This window comes from Hemitrygon akajei, chromosome 30 (genome assembly GCF_048418815.1).
Source record: "Hemitrygon akajei chromosome 30, sHemAka1.3, whole genome shotgun sequence".
In the NCBI taxonomy this organism is placed as follows: Eukaryota; Metazoa; Chordata; class Chondrichthyes; order Myliobatiformes; family Dasyatidae; genus Hemitrygon; species Hemitrygon akajei.
In genome coordinates this window covers 5,057,963-5,075,140 of record NC_133153.1, presented here as the reverse complement: position 1 = coordinate 5,075,140, position 17,178 = coordinate 5,057,963, and the positions used below count along the sequence as shown (strand labels likewise).

Sequence of the window (17,178 nt, the reverse complement as noted above, 5' to 3'; positions counted from 1 at the left end):
ATTAGGCAGAATTCACCAAGACTGTTAAGGGTTAAGTTCGCCGTGTATGTTATGTTGTACGTATTATGTTTTGAGGACAGGGTTTTTTCTTATATATGATGTCGCTATTTGTTTGCTTTGGTAATAAAGTGTATGTTAGGAGTAATTACACTCACGTTGATTTTTGTCAATACTCCTACACTGGAAATCCCTAACACTTTTTCAGATGATTTTGGAGTGATTTCGCTCGTTTTACAATCATGACTGCAAACACCATTGCTCTCAAGCTCCCTGAATTCTGGCTGGAACATGCCACCATTTGGTTCACTCAGGCAGAGGCCCAGTTCACAGTGCGGAGAATCTCCCAAGACAATATGAAATATTACTTTGTCGTCACAGCGTTAGACAGCTCTATGGCGACCAGGGTGATAAGCATCTTACAGCACCCACCCCCAGAAGTTGGCAGGTCTGAGACACTTAAACAACTCCTAGAGACTTTAGAACTTCCCAAGTTTGAGTGCACCCATTGGCTGCTCTCACTGCCTAATTTAGGCGACTCCAAGGCGTGGGAATTGAAGAACCACATGTTGCTCCTCCTTGACAGACATCAACCATGTTCTATCTTCAGAAAGCTTTTCCTGCAACAACTACCAGGCGAGATGTGGTCAGCTCTGGATGGCTCTCTCCTCACAGACCTCTGGGCTCCAGCAAGAAAGGCAGATAAGGTGTTTTCCATCACCAAGAGGACCTGTGTGATCATGCAGCTGGACAACTTTGCCACCACCTAAATATGAAACAATTGAAGTGGCTCATCGATGGTTTCCTACCCTGTGTTTCTACCACATGAGGTCTGGGCGAGAGCCAAGAAGTGCCGCCCAACCTGTGGGTTCAATGAGTCAGGAAATGGAACAGCGGCACCCGTTAGCTAGTATGGGCATTATTACATCAGGCAGTTTGTTGTTCATTACAGACTCCGCTTTTGTGCGCCATTTCCTCTGTGACACAGGCACTCAGGTGAGCTTCCTGCCCGCGTCTAAGTTGGAAATATGAACTGGGGAGTCTCTCAAGGCTGCAAACGGCAGTGCCATCTGGACTTCTGATATGCGTGAGATGATGTTGTGCTTCGGTGAGAAGTTCTGCTGGAATCCTGTGTTGGCGGCGATGTCTACACCTCTGCTGAGGGCCGACTTCCTCTGTGCCAACAGCCTTCTCGTTGATATCCAGAACTGGTGCCTCGTCAACACACAGACTTTCTACTCCCCCTCTGGTACACTCAGTGCCACCGGCACTTGAAAGCTGTTCAGCATCCTTTCAGCCTCCAACAACTTTCTTCGCCTCCTTGCTGAGTTCCTGGACCCAACTTCTCCTCCTCCACCACTAAACACTACTGGCCCGCCCATTCATGCCCACACCAGGTGACTTGACCTGGAGAAGCTAGCCATTACCAAGGCTGAGTTTGACGCCATGGAGTGCCTGGGCAACATCTGGAATTCCAGCAGTCCAGGGGCTTCCCCTCTCCACATCGTGCGAAAACTGGGGGGCAGGTGGTGTCCATGTGGTAATTTCCTCCAACTTATCAACTCGTTCTCGGTTATCACCAGGTCCCTGTCCACCTGAGTGACATTCCTAAAACTGCTGTTTTTACACTGCTTGATTTGTTTGAGATCCTTTTGGGCTGAAGAACGCAGCCCAGACCTTTCAGCATCTCATGGACAGTGTTCTCAGGGATTGGCCATTCCTGTTTGTTTACCTAGATGACATTTAGGTAGGGACAAACATCTCTTACATTTGAGAACTCTTTTCAAACGCCTTAGTCAGCATGGTCTTATTGTCAACCCAGTAAAGTGCCAGTTTGGACTCTCCGTGGTCAATTTCCTCGACACCATGTCAATGCAGCAGGGGCAGTTCCCCTGCTGGCTAAAGTTGGGGCCATTAAGCATTTCCCTCGGCCAGTCACCATTAAGGACCTGCAGGAGTGTTTGGGCATAGTGAACTCTTATTACCTTTTCGTCCCTCAAAGCAGCTCAGCTCATGCTCAAGGCCCTTAAGGGCAAAGCAGCCAAGCATGTCGTGGACTGGACAGAAGAAAGGTCCAAGGCGTTCTCAGACACTAAGCAGGCATTGTCTAATGCAACGCTGCTGGCACACCCCTTCCCAGAGCACTGATTGCTCTCACCACGGACGCGTCAGATTACACGGTGCATGAGCAGTTGGTCAAGGGCATTTGGCAACCGTGAGCTTCTCAGTCTGTACTTGGCAGCGCAGCATTTTCACTTTCTCCTAGAGGGCCATCCATTTACAGCTTTTCTGGCTCATAAGCCCCTAATGTTTGCTACGGCTAAGATCTCCGAACCTTGGTCTGGTCGGCAGCAGCACCATCTTTCTTTTACCATCTGCAGATTTTCTCTTGTTTATACATGCTATCTTATGTATTTATATTTATTGATTTCCTTACTGTTTATTTGTGTTGCATCAAATCGGGAGTAATGATTTTGTTCTTTACACTTGTGTACTGGAGTTATTTCCAGATTAAAACAATCTTGAATGTTTATTGCATCGTTGAAAGAACATTATTGTATCTATTAATCCAGGCCATGGAGAGCCAGTGCAGAGTTCACCATGGACATCCAGCATGTTGCGGGGAAGCGTAACCCCGTGGCTGACTGTCTTTCCTGGTCATTCACTGGTGCTGTCTATTTGGGCATGGACTATACTCAGATGGTGGCAGACCAGGTTTTGGACCCAAGCGTTCAGCAGACACAGGATTGAAATTGGTGGAAGTTGCTTTTGGTGACAGCTGTATTTCACTACTGTGTGATGTGTCAACGGGGTGACCCAGCTGGTTGTGCCAGCGAGCTGGCAGCAGTGTGGTTTCAATGCGGTCCACAGCCTTTCTCACACGGGCCGAAGGGCATCGCATAAACTAGTGAGAGAAAAGTTAGTGTAGTACAGACTTAAGAAGGATGTCAAGGACTGGGCTAGTGCTTGTTTGGTGTGTCAATGCGCGAAGGTGCATTGCCACGCCAAAGCTCCTTTAACTCCTTTCACGATCCCCAAGCAGCATTCTGACCATGTGAATGTGGATTTGGTTAGCCTGTTGCCCCCATCCCGCAGGTTACTCACCTCTTCGCCATCACTGATCGGACCACATGTTGGTCCGAGGCAGTGTCACTGTCATCCATTTCAGATGCAGAGGTGGAGCAACAGTTCATCAGCTCCGGTTGGCGTCCCATTGGATATCTTTTCAGACCAAGGGGTGCAGTTTACGTGCGAGCTTTGGTGTGCAGTTGCTCGTGATCTGGGGTCAAACTGCACTGGACTATGGCTCATCACCCTCAGGCCCACAGACTGTGTGAGCGGTTCCACCATTCAATGAAAGCTGCTCTCCATACATGCTTCAGCGACTGTTGTTGGGTGGACAGATTGCTGTGGGTCATGTTGGGCCTGAGGACCCTCCTCTTTTGCAGAGTTCGTTTTCAGGCAACCCCTGTGGGTGCCGGGAGAGTTTCTCCTAACATCCACGGTGCCATGGTCTGCTCGCAGCAGTGGTTGCCTTTTATGGACAGTGCCAAAACTTTTGCTCTGGTGCCCACGACGCAGCATGGGCTGCTGCAGTCGCATCTTTGCCGGGTCTGGAGGAGGCAAAACATGTGTGCTGTGCGTCATGATGGACATTGGGGTCCCCTGCAGCCACTTGATGACAGCCCGTTCTGTGTTGAAAGCAGGAGAAGGAGATAAGGTTTTTTTTTTTTTACGCTGGACTTTGGAGGTATCCTGAACAGTGTTTCTGTGGATCATCTCAAGCCTGCCCACTTGGACCCAGACTCTCCAGTTGAAGTGGCACAGTTCCCGCCTCCAGACTTTCTGACATTGACTGTTCTTCCTCTCCAGCACCTGTCCGTGAAGGCAGGAGTAGGTTCGGCTAAGGTTTGAAGGCCCCTGCTCATTTGATTTTGTCTGTTAGAGTGAATTCCAGGGGGGCAGGGGTGCATGTGTAGGGATTCTGTAATTTTATTAGATAGAACTCACCTAGACTGTTAAGGATTAAGTTCGCCGTGTATGTTATGTTGTATGCTATTACGTTTTGGGGGTGAGGTTTTTTTTTACATATATACATGTCATTCGGTCCAAAGCATCGACTGTATTCTTTTCCTAGATGCCACCTGGCCTGCTGAGCTCCTCCAGCATTTTGTGTGTGTTGCTCAGATTTCCAGCATCTGCAGATTTTCTCTTGTTTAAAACTTTTTTAGATCTGGTATTGTGCAAGGAGAAAGGGTAAGTATATGGATCTGGGATCTTATATAAAGATTGGAAGTGATTTAATTCAATATAAATTAAACCAAACTCCCAAGGCATGAAATGTGAGCCATCTACAGTAGATTAGGAACATTAAAAATATAACCAACAACCAATAGCTAACTGTAAAATAATAAAGAAAGCACTTACAACTAATTTATATTACTTTAAGTCAAGAAAATATGAATGAGTAAAGTAGTTTGTATACACGGTGTCTCGCTGATAGATCCTGGTAATCACTGCCTTGCACTGTAGCTCTGTTTGTTACGAGGTAGCTATCAAAAGAAGCTGAAGATTGTATTCAGTCAAAGGAAAATATTGCCAAACAAAAATAACAGAAAATTTGAGGATTCAGATAACATCAGAATTAAGCAAAGAAGGAAGAAGGCATTGATTAGGAAAGGTAAAGTTGTAAGTAAGGACAAGTTTAAAAACTGACTGTAAGAACTTCTCCAGGTAAGTAAAAAGGATATATATATATATTTTTTAATGCAAATTTACAATGGGTTCTAAATAGAATGTGTTAGGGAAATATAAAGCAGAATAAATGTTTTGTGTCTGATTCAAAGCAGAAAACTTAGCTGTAGCTATTTATTATTTACATTTGTGTAAAACAACTGGTACTTGGAAGCAATGCCATAAAAAGACATTAAATCCATCTGACCTTACAACTTATATTCAGAGCTTTTAGTGAATGTGAGTAGGGAGACATGACAGAAGTCATCTTCCAAAATTCCATGGATTATAGAACAGGTCTCAGCACTGAAAGGTTGCAAGTGAACACCCATTATTTACGAAGGAAAAATGGAAGAAGAAAACACAGATAGACCAACAAGCTTGACATATAGTAAGTAGGAAGGAATATGCAAGGAAGTAGTAACAAGTTACATGGAAAATAATAATAGATTAGACAGAGTCAATGTAGATTGATAAAAATAAGTTCATGCATGGTATATCTGTGTTAATTTTTTGAAGGTGTTAGCAACAGAACAGAAAAGGGGTGTTGTAAAGAAAGAATAGTAACTACTAAATAGGGATGTGGACTGTGCCAATGTGGTAACAGGGAGCCACAGACAAAGCCCAGAAGTAGAGACATGGAATGCTGCAGTGATGATGCCCAAGGTTCAGAAATTTTGTTAGTTATGTAATAGTGTGCACCGATTGTTGAAATAGAAAAGTGGATTTACTGTTGACATGGGGACACTCATTTTACTGTGTAAACAGGACTTAGTTCATTACTTAACTCTTCCTGTAGCCACCATTCTATTATCAAAATGTAGTTTTACTGGTAATTTCAACAACAGAGACTGTAAAAACGACCAAATTCATGCTCAGGTAAATCAACTTTGACTGGTCTCCTGGTGCACACCAGTTTTAAATGAATCGCCCATTAAATATGTATGCAGACTTTTGGAAAGGTGTCACCCAGAAAGAAACTAAGAACACAATATTTAGGAAATAAGAAACCGTCATTGGTTAAGGATTTGATTAGCACACAGAAAGCAGTCAGAATATGTGAATCATTTTCATTTGGGAGGCTGTCATCAGTTGGGTGCTGCATGGATTAGTAATGAGGTGATCAAGTTTACTTAAGACATGAACCTAGGAGGCAGTCTAGGCTGGTTAAGAAGTTGCAGAGAGACTACAGGGCATATAAATAGATCGAGTGACTGGGCAAGGAGATTGCAGATAGAACATAGTGTGGAAAAATAGGTCATTCACTTTAGTGAAAAGATAAAATGGGAGAGTAGTTTTTAAATGGTTCAAGATTTTTAAGTCTTACGGTTCAGAGAGACTTGGGTGTTCTTGTACATTAATCAATGGACATTAACATGAAGGTTTAGCATATTGCCTATTGAAGGCCATTGTGAAAGTGAAAAGGGAATTCTGAGTGAAACTAGAGACAGTCAGATGCATGACAGCTATGGCGGGGTTTGTATGCCATTACTTTCTAAAAGGTGAAACCTAACAGCATAAATAGCAGTGATGAACTCATGCCTTTTATGCATGCTTTGAAAGAGAAAATAATGCTACACCCTTTGCGAATACCCCCAGCATCAGGTGACTGATCTCTATCTCAGAGAATAATATCCAAATATCCTCGAATTCTCTCCCCATCTAAATAACAGCCTGCCCATTTATTTCTTTCACCAAAGTGCATGACCATACACTTTCCAACATTGTTTTTCATTTCCATTTCTTTGCCCATTCCCCTAAACTATCTAAGTCTCTCTGCAGGCTCTCTGTTTCCTCAACACGACCAACTCCTCCACCTATCATTGTATCGTCAGCAAACTTAGCCACAAATCCATTCATCTCATAGTCCAAATCATTGACATGCATCGTAAAAAGCAGTGGTCCCAACACCAACCCCTGTGGAACTCCACTGGTAACCAGCAACCAGCCAGAATAGGATCCCTTTATTCCCACTCTCTGTTTTCTGTCAATCAGTCAATGCTCCACCCATGCTAGTAACTTCCCTCTAATTCCATGAGCTCTTATCTCTCTAAGCAGCCTCAAGTGTGGCACCTTGTCGAAGGTCTTCTGAAAATCCAAGTACACCACATCTACTGCATCTCCTTTGCCTACCCTGCTTGTAATTTCCTCCAAAAATTGCAGTTGGTTAGTCAGGCAGGATTTTCTTTTCAGGAAACCATGCTGGCTTTGGCCTATCTTCTCATGTGCCTCCAGGTACTCTGTAATTTCATCCCTAACAATCAATTCCTACAACTTCCCAACCACTGATGTCAGGCTAATAGGTCTATAGTTTCCTTTCTGCTGCCTCCCACCCTTCTTAAATAACGAAGTAACTTTTGCAATTTTCCAGTCATCCGGTACAATGCCAAAATCTATCGATTCTTGAAAGATTATTGTTAATGCCTCCAGCTACTTCTTTCAGAACTGGAAGGTGCATGCATTCAAATATAACACTTACAGTCCAGTATTTGTTGCTTTCTCTTGCAAATCATCCCACTAGCTGTGATTATGCCTTATCTCCTGCTGGTCCTTCCTATCATCTCTGTTGTATGCTATCTTAGGTTTATTCCTGTTTTCCCCTTCCTCGGCCCTATCACTCTGGATCCCACACCCCTGCCAAATTAGTTTAAACCCTCCCTAATAGCTCTATTAAACCTGCCTGCTAGGATGCTGGACCCCTTTGAGTTCAGGTGTAACACGTCCTTTTTGTACTGGTCCTACCTCCCCCAGAAGAGGCCCCAATGATCCAGGAACACGAAGCCCTGTTCCCTACACCAGTTTCTCAGCCACACATTAATATGCCTGATCATGCTATTCTTGCACTCGCCAGCACATGGCACATGCAGCAATCCTGAGATTACTACCCTGGAGGTCCTGTTTTTCAGCTTCCTACCCAACTCCCTGAATTCTCTCTTCAGGACCTCCTCTCTTTTATTACCCATGTCATTGGTACCAATTTGTACCAAGATTTCTGGCTGTTCACCCTCTCCCTTCAGAATACTCTGCACCTGATCCGAGACAACCTGTACCCTGACACCTGGGAGGCAACACAGCATGTGGATATCTCTATCAGGCTGACAGAACCTCCTGTCTGTTCCCCTTGCTATGGAATCTCCAGGACTGCCACATTCCTCATCTTCTTCTCTCCCTTCTGCACCACAGAACCAGGCTCAGTGCCAGAGACCTGATCGCTGTGGTCATCTTCTGTCAGGTTACACCCCCCCCCCCCCAACATCCAAAACGATTACTGAGGGGGATGGCCACAGGGGTGCTCTTCCATTCCCTAACAGTCACCCACTTATCTAACTCTTGCAGCCTCATGGGACTAACTCCCTGTAGCTCCTAGCCATCTCCTGCTCACTTTCCCTAATAAGTTGTAGGTCGTCAAGCCACAGTTCCAGATCCCTTATGTGGTCTCTCAGAAGCTGCATCTCAGTGCACCTGGTGTAGATGTGGCCATCTGGGAGACGGGAAGATTCACAACTGTTTATTGCATCATGAGTTTAATACTGGGCATGATCTATGATCACTCTTCCACAAGTCAGCCAGAATGTGCCCTGGCACACTGAAAAGGTGGTGGTGATCATCGTTAATATCTGCCCCTGCTGAGAGGTGGCTCCTACAATATGGGAAGTGATCCACATCAACAAGGGTCTTATCATGGATGCTGAATGCCGGGCTCAATGTTGTGTAGCAGATTAGATAAATAAATGTTCTTGGTACCTGAATGAGTGAAATGTGTATTAAATTGTTAATTAAAAAAATCAAGATTAGTGGAATCCTGTAAACACCAGAGAAAAACCGGGAAACCTGACAGTGGGGAGGAACCCGTCACTACTGCCTGTTTTCCCTACATTTCCACGGTTTCTGGAAGGATCACCAGGATCCTACAGAAATACTGGATTAATACTATCCACAAACCCATAAGGAAGCTCAAATCACAGCTTATGCAGGTCAAAGATGACCTGGGACTCAGGTCAGCTAGCATTTACAGGAATCCCTGTGAATGCAGAACAGTGTATATCAGCCAGACAGGATGCGCGTGTAAACACACATCAAGGAGCACAGGAGGTTTATCCATTGGGGTTACCCGAAGAAAATGGTGGTACCAGAACATTGCATTTGCAATGACCATGGGACTGACTTCAATGGCACAAAACTACTGTGTTGCGCCAATGGCAATGACCGCGTGGTAAAGAATGCCATTGAAAATAACACTAGAGGAAAAGAATTAAAATAAAGACAAAGGTCTCACTCTTAGTAAGAACTGGAATTCGATTGTAAACAAGGTGGGAGAGTGGAAACCCGATTGGATGAGGACTAACCAATCAGAAAGGTATAAATACCACTGGACTAGACAAGTCCAAGCATCATCCCTGATGAAGATTGCAGATCATGATGAAGATCATTGAAATGTCAGTTACAATCAATACCTGTACCTGGCTGGAAGCCTAAGAAGAGTTTATTTGTTATATATGCCAGGGAAGTACCAGATTCTTTTACAAAATCAAACATGGTTTGGAGCTCAGACTCCATTTGTGCACAATTGTCTTCTGTATATTACGACTCTGACTGAAGATCTTAACTCTCAAGTGGAAATGACAAAAGATTAATGATTTCCCCACATGTTATAGAGATCAATTCCACTCCAGCAGGGAACTTGCTTGAGGTGAGATACAACAATATTATAGAAAGAAAGACTGAGGTTGAGCTGCATAACCTTAGTCTGCATTGGGATTGGTCTGTGGCAACTATGCCATGTCATCATGGTGAAAATTCCTCTGCTTTGATTTATATTCCCTCTCTTGGCTGGTATGTGCACTTCATCACCTTCTGGCTCCTAAACCTCTAACCTACTTCACAGTCACACAACCAAAATTTGGAGTTTAATCCACTAGGATTATTTCAAGGTTTTGTGTGGGATTCCCTGCCAATATGACAATAATCTTTCCAAATCAAATCATTCTTCAGTGCATCATAAAATAGGTCATTCATTATTAATTGACTAACTAGTTACTTTTCATATCCATTGTGCACTCAACACTAACTTTGATATAATTGGTATTTGAATCTTGCACTGAGAAAATCTGAATAGAAATCCATTTAATTATAAACATATACTCCAAGTAACTGTACACTTGATCCTTACCTTCTTGTTGTATTCATGAGCTAGTCTATCCAATTCCTCCTGCATTACTCTTAGTTTTGCTTTCAGAAATCGTATCTGAGCCTCTGAGTTCAGAATAAGGAACAGAATTTTAAGAATTAATTCTATGGTTAATTTAACACAACTTATCAAATAGCCTTTCAAAATAATTATCCAATGCAATATATTTACCATTAATACATTAAAAAGATACTTTACAAAAGGCAGATTATCCTGAAGCATAGTTCAAAGCCACAAATTCACAATCAAATATCAAATTGAGAATAGAACTCCTTCCTTCTCCTTCCACTCAGTTTTATAAGTGGGATGAATTCAAAATCTAGAAAAGTGAGAGATATTTATTCACATTAGCTTGCTTTTTTGATCCACTCTTGCATCAGTTCTATTTTTATGCCCTGCAGGCAGTGAACTAATAGTGGATTTCAAGAAAGGAAAATATATTAGCACTAGTGCAGAAGCAAAAAGTGTTTTTTCAGAATAATTTACAGGTGAAAGGTTATAACAATCAATAACAATTGAAAATGTGGTTCTTTTCCTAGGAAAGTGGGGACAAGAGGAGGATGTTTTTTTAAAAATTATTCATGAATTTGAACAACTAGATGTCGTGAAAATGTTTCCACCAGAAATGAAGGCCTTAATGTAGGATAGTTACTAACAAATCCATTTATTCAGTCAGTGGATGGAATGGAGAACTTGCTGCTGAAGAAAGTAATTGAGATGATCTGTAAGGTGTAAGTAAATCAAAGGAGAAAGAAGATAAAAGGATATGCTGATAAGTTAAAAGGCAACGGAAAGGGAGGAGACTTGTGCAGAGAATAAATATAAGCAATGATCTATCAAATTACCTAATATTTATAACACAAAAAGATTTTGTAATTCATTAAAGAAACAACCAGGGAAGAGTTGCACATCTACATCAGCTCTCAATCTGTCCACATTGTAATGCTGAATATTAACACGTGATTGTCTGAAACTAATTTGAGCGTCTGGTATACATAAATACAGGTTGAGTACCCCTTATCTGAAAAACCAAAATCTGGAAACCTCCAAAATTTGAAATTTCTTTGAGCACTCATATGACATCACAAATGGAAAATTCCACAAAGTGCTGAAAAGGTTCTCAAGTGATGCGTGGGACTCCGTGCACCACAGACAGTTCTGAGAAATGAAAAGTAGAAAATTACTGCATAAAGTGGAAAAATGAGAGATCTTGAGTTTTAACTGAAACAGTGGATTCGTCAGCAGAGTGAACATCTGTTGCTTAACTGTGCGCTAATCATTAAGCAAGCAAAGACCTATCACAATGAACTGAAAATTGAAGATAATTGTGAATATTCTGCAGGCTGGTTGCAGAAATTTAAGAAAAGGCATGACATTAAATTTTAAAGCCTCAGCTGATCATGAAGCACTAGAGAAATTCATTGATGAATCAATCTGTCAAGATCATTGCTGATGAAAATCTAACACCAGAACAAATCCTCAATACTGGTTGTTTTTATACCTTACATAAAACCTGAAAAAAAGTGTTCTGTAACCACAACAAGACATCATAAGTGAAGACTGAAAACCTGCTGTTTGTTGTTTTTCAACAAGTGATTCAGATATTCTCCCAAAGCTGTTGTGCTGCTTTTGTTACTCTACACTCATTGTATTTATGGTGTGTCATAATTTTTACTGTTAAGTATATATGTATGATGCACAAGTGCAAAACAGACTGCTTACTGGCAGCACATAAATTCAGAGTCATAAACGATGGCAATCCCAAGTTAGCTCAAAATATATTCCAAAATTTGAAACATTTCCAGCCCCAAGCAGCACCGCGGTGCTCCTAGTGTGGTCTTTTATATATTGGTGAGACCCGACGCAGACTGGGAGACCGTTTCGCTGAACACCTATGCTCGGTCCGCCAGAGAAAGCAGGATCTCCCAGTGACCACACATTTTAATTCCACGTCCCATTCCCATTCTGATATGTCTATCCATGGCCTCCTCTACTATCATGATGAAGCCACACTCAGGTTGGAGGAACAACACTTTATATACCGGCTGGGTAGCCTCCAACCTGATGGCATGAACATTGACTCCTCTAACTTCTGTTAATGCCCCTCCTCCCCTTTTTACCCCATCCCTGACATATTTAGTTGTTTGCTTTTTTTCCTCTCTCTCTGCCCATCACTCTGCCTGTTCTCCATCTCCCTCTGGTGCTCCCCCCTTTCTTTCTCCCGAGGCCTCCCGTCCCATGATCCTTTTCCTTCTCCAGCTCTGTATCACTTTCGCCAATCACCTTTCCAGCTCTCAGCTTCATCCCTCCCCCTCCGGTCTACTCCTATCATTTCGCATTTCCCCCTCCCCCCACTACTTTCAAATCTCTTAGTATCTTTCCCTTCAGTTAATCCTGACGAAGGGTCTTGGCCCGGAACGTCGACAGTGCTTCTTATAGATGCTGCCAGGCCTGCTGTGTTCCACCAGCATTTTGTGTGTGTTGTTTGGACTATACATCTGTTTCTCTCTCAACTTGCCTAGTGCTGTAATGTTTAATTTGTTGTTTATTTTTTGCACTTGCGTAAGTTATGCGTAATTTATATTAGTTTATGTTAATTTGTGTTTGTCATGTTTGTAATGTACTGTACTGCTATTGCAAAAACGCTAATTTTCATGGCATTTATACCATGTTGCCTATGACAATAACCTATGAGAAGAAAGTGGGAGAATAGGTTCAAGCAAGAGCACTCATCTAACCAAGGTGCAAAAGGAGCAGTTCTTCCACTAGAACATTAAGGCGTTCCTCTCTAAAGTCTAGAGGTATATCTTGCAGGCATCTCAGTGGCTGTCAAGATAACTATAGCCAGTAACAATTGTGCATTACGGCCTTCCAGACTGGAATCAAAGATGGTTGCTACATCTGAGTTTGCTGTCTGTGATTGAATAATGAATATCACTGATTTCTCCTTTCAAAGGGGCTGGATATAACTTATTCTCTCTCTGAGGTTAGTGGGTTACTGAGATTTGAAGACTTTAATGTATTACAAAAGTGCACGTAAGAAAGTGAGCTCAGGTTAGACAGTTGAGACAAAGACTGTATTGATTGAATTCTAATCAATCCCTTGAGACAGCCATTGAAATTCAGGATAAGAGGTAGGATACAATAGATGAATGTAGAGAAAAAAGTGTGAAGTGTATTCAACCATTCAAAGCCATTCTACAGAAACAGGTAAGAAATGAATGGGCCAAGCATTAGAGTCTCTGTACATTTTAGGGTAAAGAATTTGACACTTTCAAAACACAAATACCAAATGGACAACTCACTCGAAATGCATAGGGCTGTGGGAAATTGATGACTAGATTGCATCTACTATAGGTGCTGCTTCCTGCACCTATGCTGACCTCTTCAACTTTGCCTCCAACTTCCACCATGCCCTGAGATTTACTTCTCTGACACATCTCCCCACTTTCTGGATCTCTTTGCTTCCATCTCTGGAGACAGACATATTTTACAAACCCACTGACTCTCAGTTATCTTGACTACTTCTTCCCACCCTGTCACTTGTAAAAAAGCTAATCCCTTCTCTCGGTTCCTCTGTCTCTGTGTGTCGCTTTCTATTATAGGATATCTGAGATATCCACTTTTTTCCCCAAACACTGGGTTGCGCTTCCAGCATCATTGATGCTGCCCTCACTTACATCTCTCCTCCATTTCCCACACATCTATTCTCACTCCATCTCTTGCCACTGTAACAGGGATAGGGCTCCTCTTGTCCTTAGCTACCACCTCATGAGCTTCTGTAACCAGCACAGCATTCTCCACAACTTCTACCATCTCCAACGAGATCCTACCACTAAGGATATCCTCCCATCACCCACTATTTCTCTGCTACCATAGGTGTCTTCCTTGTCCACTGATCTCCCTCCTAACATTTACCTCTGCAAGCCGGACAAGTGCTACACCTGCTCCTTCACCTCTTTTCTTGCCACCATTCAGGGTCCCAAACAATCCTTTCAAGTGAGATGACACTTGATTTGTGAGACTCAGTTGTTCCTGGTGCTCCTTGTGTGGCCTCCTCTATATTGGTAAAACCCAATGCAGATTCTGGGGAGGAGGTGCTTAGTCAAGCACTTTTCCTCTGTTCCTCTCAAAAGGCAGGATTTCAGGGTTGCTATCTATTTCAATTTGACATCCAATTTCCAGTCCACAATGAAGCCACACTAAGGTGGAGAAGCAACACTTCATATTCTGTCTGGGTGGCCACCAATCTGTTGGCATGAATATCAATTTCTCAACCTTCCAGTAATTACTTCCCATATCCTGCATCCCCCCCACTTTTTCTCCATTCCCCAGTCTGCTTATCCTTTCATCCCTTTTCTTCTCCTAACTTTCCCAGCACTTTATTCTGGATCCCCTTTTCTTTATTCTATAGTCCACCATCCTCCCCTATAACCTAATAAGAATCTAACAACAAATTTCACAACATATAAAATACATGATTCTGATCTACCACTTCTTTGCCATTCACCTAATCGTTCCTTCTATAGACTCCCTGCTTCCTCAGCACTACTTGTCCTTACCTCTTTCTTTGTTTCATCTGCAAACCTGGCCACAAAACCTTCAATTCCGTCATCCAGATCATACAACGTGAAAAGTAGCAGACCCAAAATTAGTTTCTGCAGAACACCACTGGTCTTCAGCAGCCAACCAGAAAAGGTCCCCTTTATTCCCACTGTTTGCCTCCTGCCAGTAAGCTAATCTTCTGTCCATGCTAGTATCTTTTCAGTAATACCATGGGCTCTTATCTTGTCTATTAGCCTTCTGAAAATCCAAGTAAACGGCACCCATTGACTCTCCTTTGTCTATCCTGTCTGTTACTTCCTCAAAGAATTCCAACAAATTCCTCAGGCACAACTTCCTCTTAATGAAACCATGCTGACTTCAGCCTATTTCATCATGTGCCTCCATGTACTCTGAAATCTCATCCTTAATAATGGACTCTAACATCTTGCCAACCATTGAAATCAGTATAGTTGAACTAACAATTACTCCAGAAGTTACACTGCTTAATTAAACCCATGAAGTCAGTTTACAGGTTTTCAATCCAGAAATTATGAGCCAAATTTTACATTCTACAAAATTTAAATTTATGGCACAATATTTGCTTTTTTTTCTAAATGCTTCCTGTCAGTGTTAATAACTGAAATCGTATCGGTCAACATACTTCACAAAAATACTTTTTTTTCTTCTAATAATGATGCAGTTTTAAACAACTTAATTATGTAACATAAAGAGCAAAACATTGAGTTCAGTCCCACCTGTGCTCATTTCATTGCCAGTGCTGGGCATCACATTTTCTGTATCAGCAGGAGCTCCATCTTCCAGCTGACCTTCAATTTTGCTAATTGTCTTTGCAAGGGAGAAATTGGAAAAGTCCTCTAAAACCGCAACATCGTCAGCCATATGCAATTCAACAGTTTTATGTTTAGCACTGAAATTTTAAAAACACGGGCACTTATTTTCTTTTCAGTTCAGTAAAGAAATTTCTCTGCTGAAACTAGTTAATGGTTTATGGTTAATTGGGACACATTGGGACCAGTTTCAAGGAAATAGTTAAAAAGAGATAAAGACAAAAATACTCTTTAACTGAGTAACAAATAATGTATTTAAATGAAATACAGATCAGATTAGAACATTACCAAAACTAATACAGTACCATAAAGTTGTGTGTTATTTCCTAAAAGTCATTGATGGAGGAATTAATTCAGTATATGCTGCTGTGTTCTTTTGATTGACCAAATGAACAAAATCAGTGCAGACGCCTGGTGTAGATAATGGACTGCCTTCAAACAATGTTATTGGCAACTGCATCATCCAATTCTTCATTTTTATTGTAACATTCATTTCTTCATAGTTCCTAACTTGTTGAAGTAGTGAAGTTGTTTAATTTTCACTCCCGGCCATGTCTGGCATCTAAGTCTGAATGCTTGAAACCACGGTAAACAAAACAGTTCCCAGTTGTCATACTGCTCATTTCTCACCAACCATCAGTGACAAAAACCACTGCTTTCTAAACACAAACATATGTAAGTGATGCTATTTAAAAACTGTTCTAAACATGGTGTAGTGTCTAATGTCAATCACAACATACAAGTGACTGATATTAGTTAGAAACTTTTGGCAATGTAGTGTTCTGAATAAACAAGGGAATCCCAGCTATTTTCTCAATTTGTTTTGTTTTTTAGGAGATGTCCCAAATAAGCAACTGCCCAATTAACCAGAATCTACTGTATATAATATTAAAACACACCAAAAAAACAAATTTTAATCAATCAAAAATAATAAATTAATGCTCACTTGGATATAACATTTACTGCACCTCTATTGGTTTAATCATTAAATTATTTAAAGTGACAATGCACTCATGAAAACATCTAAGAACATAAATGATAATCCCATTTTAAATCACAGCAAGAGGTGAAGAGGAAAGAGGTAAAAGAAGCTCAGAGAGAAGCTGTGTTTTTTTAAACTGATCGGGGCAAAGGGGCTAGACTGCACAGGCGCATGACGTAGTGCGCCAAAGGTTTAAAAAGGAGAGGAAGTTTTCAACAGTTATTTAAATCGCAGCAAGAGGTGGAGAGGGAAGAGGTAAAAGAAGCTCGAACAGAAGCTGTTTCTTTTTTAACTGATCAGGGCAAAGAGGCTAGACTGCGCAGGTGCGTGAAAGTTCGCCCGTGTGGCAGCAGGAGAATTTAAAAAGCGAGCAGAAGCTGAGTACGAGCTTCACTCCAGGTGAGGTAAGGCTGGGTAATCTCCTTTAATTAATCTAATTAGATTAGGGGTAGGTAATGGAGGCAGCAGTTAGGGCAGTCGAGTGCTCCGTTTGCAGCATGTGGGAAATCAGGGTGAGCACCTGTAAAAGGTGCATCCAGCTGCAGCTCCTGACAAACCATGTTAGGGAACTGGACCTGGAGCTGGATGAACTTCGGATCATTTGGGAGGCAGAGGCAGAAATAGACAGGAGTTTCAGGGAGATAATCACCCCTAGGAGTCAAGAGACAGGTAGTTGGGTGACTGTCAGGAGAGGGAAGGGGAATAGACAGGAAGAGCAGAGCACCCCTGTGGCTGTTCCCATCAACAATAAGTAAACCGTTTTGGATACTGTTGGTGGGGATGACCTACCAGGGACAAGTTGCAGTGGTTGTGTCTCTGGCACCGAGACTGGACCCTCAGCTCAGAAGGGAAGGAGGGAAAAGAGGAGAGCAGTAGTGATAGGG

The 17,178-nt window shown here is 42.1% G+C and overlaps 1 protein-coding gene across 6 annotated transcripts in view; it reads right to left on the bottom strand.

Annotated features, from left to right (window-relative positions):
* tex9 (testis expressed 9) overlaps nt 1-17,178 on the bottom strand; it is a 91,940-nt gene that overhangs the window by 28,382 nt on the left and 46,380 nt on the right. For all 6 annotated transcript variants that reach the window (XM_073032886.1, XM_073032885.1, XM_073032888.1 and 3 more), the window contains 2 exons: nt 15,220-15,392; nt 9,902-9,984 (listed from right to left, as the gene is read on the bottom strand). In XM_073032886.1, coding sequence (XP_072888987.1) covers nt 9,902-9,984; nt 15,220-15,392 — 256 coding nt within the window. The remainder of the gene's footprint in view (nt 1-9,901; nt 9,985-15,219; nt 15,393-17,178) is intronic.